The sequence below is a fragment of the Apostichopus japonicus genome, chromosome 1, assembly GCF_037975245.1.
Source record: "Apostichopus japonicus isolate 1M-3 chromosome 1, ASM3797524v1, whole genome shotgun sequence".
NCBI lineage: Eukaryota > Metazoa > Echinodermata > Holothuroidea > Aspidochirotida > Stichopodidae > Apostichopus > Apostichopus japonicus.
In genome coordinates, this window is record NC_092561.1 from 4,295,957 (window position 1) to 4,302,890 (window position 6,934).

At 36.8% G+C, this 6,934-nt stretch overlaps 1 protein-coding gene across 1 annotated transcript; it reads left to right on the forward strand.

The window, feature by feature from the left end:
• Positions 1 to 3,612: 3,612 nt before the first annotated feature.
• LOC139960030 (uncharacterized) lies at positions 3,613 to 6,934 on the forward strand. The gene is made up of 3 exons (XM_071958080.1): positions 3,613 to 4,473; positions 5,385 to 5,487; positions 5,939 to 6,934. The coding sequence occupies exons 1-3, from the start codon at positions 3,913 to 3,915 to the stop codon at positions 6,304 to 6,306; spliced, it is 1,032 nt and encodes a 343-aa protein (XP_071814181.1). The 5' UTR covers positions 3,613 to 3,912; the 3' UTR covers positions 6,307 to 6,934.

Below are 6,934 nucleotides of genomic sequence, written 5' to 3' on the forward strand. Positions count from 1 at the left end.
AACGCTGTATCATGATAACTGGTAATACCAAGAATGAACACGAGCAATGCTTAATCATATCAGGAGGTATTCTGTCACGGGAGTCTTCCCCGGAAGAGCTATTATCAGTGTATGCGCGTACGTATGGAAGGCCGTTTTAACATTTATTAAGGAATTTCAGATATCTCGAAATAATTTCAGATATCTCAAATTAAATTACAAATATCTCCAATTTATTTAAAATATCTACAAATAATTGCAGATATCTTAAAATCAATTTCAGATATCCCGAAATACCAGGGAATTTCAGATATCTGAAATTGAATTCGAGATATCTCGAATTCAATTTCAGATATCTCGAATTGAATTTCAGATATCTGAATTAGAATTTCAGATATCTCGAAATTTATTTTAGATATCTCGAATTCAATTTCAGATATCTCAAATTCAATTTCAGATATCTGAATTAGAATTTCAGATATCTCGAAATCTATTTAAGATATCTCGATTTCAATTTCAGATATCTGAAATAAGAAACAATTTCAGATATCTAAAATTCCCGATTTAATGTTAAAATGGCTTTCCATACGTACGGGCACCGCGCCATTTTTTTTTTTTTTTGCGGGGGGAGAGGGGGGGGGAGGGTAGTTAGACATTTGCCCGAATTTTCGAAATTTACTCAACGAGCCGCATGAAACATGCTGATGCCGGTCTCAGGTGCAAATCAAAGATTTTCACAAGTGGGGACACACTTTGTGAGGGCGAAGCCGTAGCCTGCTAACGCAGAATGCGCGAGGCCTCGACGAGGATCTGGAGACCTCCCCCATGAAAGTTGTGAAACTAATCACTGTTATATGCGTTTTCCTCGGCATCGGGCAATCAAGATAAATACCCTTAGATTACACATTTTTTTGTATGGAATCGTGCATTATTATGCACTGTGACAGCTCTGTAATTTCGGGATAGACTAACTAAAACCAGTAATTATTATAATATATTTGTCAAGACCAGGAAAAAAAAGTTGATAACTGAAAACCGAACAACCTCGATCTACATGAACTCTAGTCCATACGTAGATACAGCCTCAATCTACTGACTCCATACCTACATACAGCCATCGGATCTACCTTAATTATATAACTGTTAACAAGTTACCTATCCCTCAGCTCCATATTTAATATTTTATATGGAAATTACTCGAAGATCGGCAGTTGCCATATTGCAATTACATTGTCCACTTGAAGAATTTAAGACGCCAAGTGGCCCAACTTGGGTTAAGTGTATGTGACAAGTAGCCTAAATGTAGCCTAAGGAACAAGAGTAGTCTAAGGGCCGAGTGTGTTTTGTTTCGTCGGCGTAAATATTTCGGTGATATTGCACTTGCATTAATATGTTAACCCCTGAACCCACCCATCAAGGAAAAAAAAAAGAACTACAACAACCTTAACAACAACATATTGCTTTCAATTGAACCTGTATCAGTTATACATTGGTTGTTTATTTCATTTTGTTAAAGCATTGATGTTGGTCTTTTAAGTTCGCTTAAAGTTATGGTACTGTAACGCGCCGTCCTCGGTGGTGAGCGCAAGGAAGAGTGGAAATGCGGGAACACAGGAATGAGGCTGTCGACAGGAGATATTAAAGTTTACCCGTTTATTTACGATCTATATACATGTCAAGATGGTGCACAGTGGTCGTGCATTACAGAGGCAATTATTAAATACGAAACCAAGTTTTAACACATGCTCAGAAGTCGATGAAGTTAAATACAACACAGTACATTACTAATGGCGGGTCTCGACACGGAGGGCAGAACGATAGACTTCGGCGCTGAAGATTGGGCTATGGTGAACGGCGGCGCAGTTGGCGGATTGGTGAACTGCGGCGCAGTCGGCGGAATGGTGAACGGCGGCGCAGTTATTTTACTAGTCGTCCGATCCGACTTCCTGGGCTGTTCCACCACTGTTTTTGCCAATAGATGACTCGTTCGTCTCCTAATTCATGGTCACAATCGTTCTACCCCTCCTATTCCGAGCCGGGAACCGCCCCTCGTCCGAGCATGGAATCCTCCTCACCAACCCCTGGTCCGAGCCCGCAGTTGCTTTTAAACAGAAACTACTTCCTATACCTACAACGTGTGAACCTACACTTAAACCTATTAGAAACATAAACCACGCCCAGTCTACAACCGTCAACCAATAAAACACAATTAAATACGACATGCGTGCTGGTTAAGATTTACCCAGACCTAACATTTTTGGCCCCCCGGAACGTAAGCTAGACGTCCTACTCAGTGACCTCCAAAATTGGTCAACAAGAGAGAGTTCCCCCTTAACAGTTGTTCATAAATCAAGCAAGTGACACCCCCTCATATGATTTTATCTAACAAACAATTCCCGTAAAGCGTCTAATAAAGTAAAGAATCAACCCAAGTTAAAACATTTGATTTGAGAAAATACTTGTTAACGCTAACGACAAACAATGAGCTTTGACGTGTCGTTACAGTACTATTTACTTTAAGAACAAGAAGAGAGAAATAATATTAAACTAGTGAACACTATAACAAAAGTCGTAAAAACAGTGGTGGACTTTAACTGTACCTTATATTAAACAATGACTGACAAAATGCACTCACTTTGTTATTGCAGTGTACACCCCCCCCCCCCAATTTAATTTGACGCAAGGTCATTCTAACGGTTCTTGTGTGTGAATTACTTGTAGATTACATTCTAGCCGCCTTATTTGATTGCTTACGTTGTCCTGGTGCTTTTCGATCGAATACCTTGGGTTTGTGAAATGGACTTTTAAGTTTTTACATAACGCCCTCTATTTTTATTTTTATCGTTGGAGCAGTTCACACTTGGTTTTTCTTTCCATGATTTATATCTGACTGGTGCATTTCTGTTTCTTATAAAGCATCGACTTTCTTTGTAAGTGATTAGTTTGCTTTAACCGAGAGCCGACTTAACCCATATATCTTTATTTGTTACTTACCACAATTCTAAATATAATATCATTATGAGAACCTTGATTTTGATTTTGAAATCATTATCCCGCTTGATTTAGTTGGTCAAGTTAGCAATACATTTTATATTCGATGATATCAATGACTTCGTTTTGTATCAGTTATTTGTGACTTTTGTTGAAAACCCGGATCTATAATGACTTTATTTACATCAAAGCTTCATCAATGAAAGTAGCTATGGACTACCTAGTCAAGCCTCTCCATAGCTGTTGGCACTGTGCAATGTATATTCCAAATTTGACAAGCAAAACGTAATATTGCTGGGAACAATATGATGGATTAAGGAGAGGATTGGGAGAAGGGATACTCGGCGCCCGGGTTAAATTAGGGGGACTGAGGAATAGGGATAAAGAATACTATTTTTCTCAGTTTCAGAAAATACTTATGGAAAAAATTAAGACTTCCAAAAGTGTGTGTGTGTTTGGGGGTGGGGGGGGAGGAGGTGATAACAAAGTTGTTCCTGTGGACCTGTCTGACATCAGGAAAATCGTCTCTGAATGTTTCAGAAAAACATATATTTTTCATTTTCTTAAAAGAGCATTGTAATTTGTTAAATGTCACAGAAAATTTGATACCGGTCTATATATATATCATTACCCTGAATTTCAAAACGGTATAGCAAACCTTTATCGTTATACTATATTCATCTTTACTCTAGGATATATGAATGGAAAGTTGCACATAACCCATGTAATAAACGGACATGTATAGTAGAAACTGATGTGAATCGATTATTAACATTGATACAAAAGATATTAATTAGGACTACAAGAGTCATTCAGTGAAACCAAAAACAATAACTGTATCAAGGGTAAGACCTAAATTTCTATTCGAAATTAAATTCAACGATTAAGCACGATAAGTGAACGTGTGGCTTCGTTAGTTTGTTTCCTACAAGGAAGTTATTCATGTTCAGTAGAATGCTGAGTGCCTTCAATTTAGATAATAATCAGTTAAAGAGGCAAGTCCATGTTCGGATGTTAGTTCTGACTGCTCCCAAACAGCGACAGAAAATGCGAGGGTGCCATATTTCATTTCTTCTGGTACTACGATTGATCACTGGTGTTGGATGCAACAACGAGTTCTGTATGGACTTACCTTATGGTTTCCAAAGTAAACTTATCACCATTGGAAGTAACACAGAAATACACTGTGATATCCGTGATTCCTGTACAAGCGGAGTATGGCGGATAACTCTGGAATCAAATGGAACATCTTACGAACTGTCTTCGGGAAACTGCAGTGCTTGTGGTGACTATTTCACAGTTTTCAATAACAAAACGTCGAATTCCCTAATCATCGAAAACTTCAATTCAGAATTAAGTGGAATGTACACGTGTGTAAGCGATTCGTGCTCTAATGGAGATAAGGCGTCCCCGACGAGGTGTTTCAATGTTACGGGGGTAGCAAGAGAGCTAAGACAATGTCGTTTAAGACTGTCCTACCTACAAGAAAATGGAACCTCTTCGGTAATAAACTGTTAGAACTGTTGATAACCACAAATCATGATATATATTCCAGCTAGCATATAGTTGGGCAACTCCTTCGTTTTCCACACTATGATATGTATCACTGTAGTATAGTTGGGCAACTCCTCCGTTTTCCTCGTATATGATATGTATCACTGTAGTATAGTTGGGTAACTCCTCCGTTTTCCTCAGTATATGATGTGTATTACTGTAGTATAGTTGGGTAACTCCTCCGTTCTCCTCAGTATATGATATATATATCACTGTAGTATAGTTGGGCAACTCATTCGTTTTCCTCGTATATGATATGTATCACTGTAGTATAGTTGGGTAACTCCTCCGTTCTCCTCAGTATATGATATATATATCACTGTAGTATTGTTGGGCAACTCATTAGTTTTCCTCAGTATATGATATGCCACTGTAGTATAGTTGAGCAACTCTATCGTTTTCCTCAGGGTAAACTACGAATGCAAAGAGACCTTGGGTAGAACGATTAAACGATCACAAATTTTGGGCAAGTTTTCTACGTTTCGACAATTGAATCGGTTAAAATGTTGTATATTCCTCTTCATTTGGGAAACATATATTGATTGGATGCATAGTCCGACCAGTTCGTTATTGGTTAAGATGTTTACCATTTGGTGCCCTATATGCTACAACCTACATGCAGTCGGGATACTAGAACATAAGAAATAACACAACGTTAATGACAACGTCAGCTCTTACGCACTAGTCTCGTAATGTCCCATGAAGTTGCTAAAAAAATTCAGAATTAATGCAGATCCCTATTGACAAATGGTTGATAATTACGTCTATTAATTATTTCATAAAGTTATTGAATTTTTTTTTCACTGCATGTGTGGTAATTCTCTCAGATACTCTGTTTTGTTCTATTTATTCGAGCGTAGATCTTTACTAACGGTTCCAGTAAAGTATCTGTTCAGACGGGTGCAAGATTGAATTTCACATGCATCGATGGGTCAAAAGTCAGAATCAAATGCGGTGACAATGGTATGCTAATGACTATAGTGAATTATCTCTTTTAACATTACATACTGTAATTAGTCTATACTGTGGTTCTGTTATGCTAGTATATGTTGAGTAAGGTTTTTCAGTTTTTCAGTTTTTTTTTTGTGTTTTTAATTTTAATTTAATGATCTGAAGAGACTTAGCAAGAGATATTAAAGCCAAATTATGCATTAACTATTTACACAACCAAACTGATGTCTATCTCGACAATCTTTTTGCCACTCGTTTATGTAGGCCTACTCTCAAGAATTATACAATCTTCATAACAAATATCGTTATGATTTAAAGTTATTTACAGATAGGAGATATTCAAAATGAGAAGATAAAAATAGAAATGTTCTCATCGTATTTATTAATTTTTTCGACGATTCATTCATTTCAGAAGAATCAGATGTTCCGAATTATTTTCCCCTTTCTGTGTGTTCATTTTCAGCAATCGACAAGACGGACAACATAATTGTGAATATTTCTCATAATAATTGTAGAATTAGATGTAAGAAGTCTTTCGATGGTGATGCTCAATGTAAGACTGACTTATACCTTGAGGTAAAGAACCGAATCGCGACGACCCGCTTAGTAGCTGGATTTGAAACAACGACTGGTTCGTCTCTGATGGACAAACAGACAGTCAAATCAGCAAACGGACCTCTCATTATAATCTCTGTATTTCTTGCGATATTTGTTTTCACCACTATTGTACTAGGTAGGTACATTATTAAATCAAGGGGCGGTAGGCACGACGATGTCGGAAATCTCCCACGGGCTTGTGAACCGCAGTATGCTGTGGTCATGATGCATTGATGTGGTGTTTAATGTGTTTTTAATTTTAATTTTATCTCAAGTCAATACAAATTAACCTAGCACTGTAAAGACAATCTTTATACTCATGTATCCTGCATATATATAGGCCTTTTTTTTCGTATTTTCACTAAAACTTCATGTCATACTTTTCATGGTTTGAAGTTAACATTTCAGAGTGGAAAACAGTCGTTTATTTGCAGCATTAATATTGGAAGAGTCTTAGTCAATTTTATTTTCAACTAAGTTTTAATAGTTCACCGTATAGCCACTGTAATATATAATAATCGAGCGTATATCAGTTGTAATATAAAATAATCGAGCGTACAACAGCTGTAATATATACAGATTTAACGTTATATCAGCTTACCGAAGTTGCAGTTAACACAAGAAATTGACTTATTAAAAATATCAACCACTTATTGCTATATAATTGGAAACATTATACACCCGTTACTACAAGAAGGACTGAACACGAAGGAAATGTACTTTCAACTTGAAAAATATTCATTTTCTTTTCATTGTCCTATAGTTAAGTCTATACGGTTACTCATTACGTATCGATTTAACGACACGGTATATCAGGAAGAAAATATACGGAAGTCTATATATATATATATATATATATATA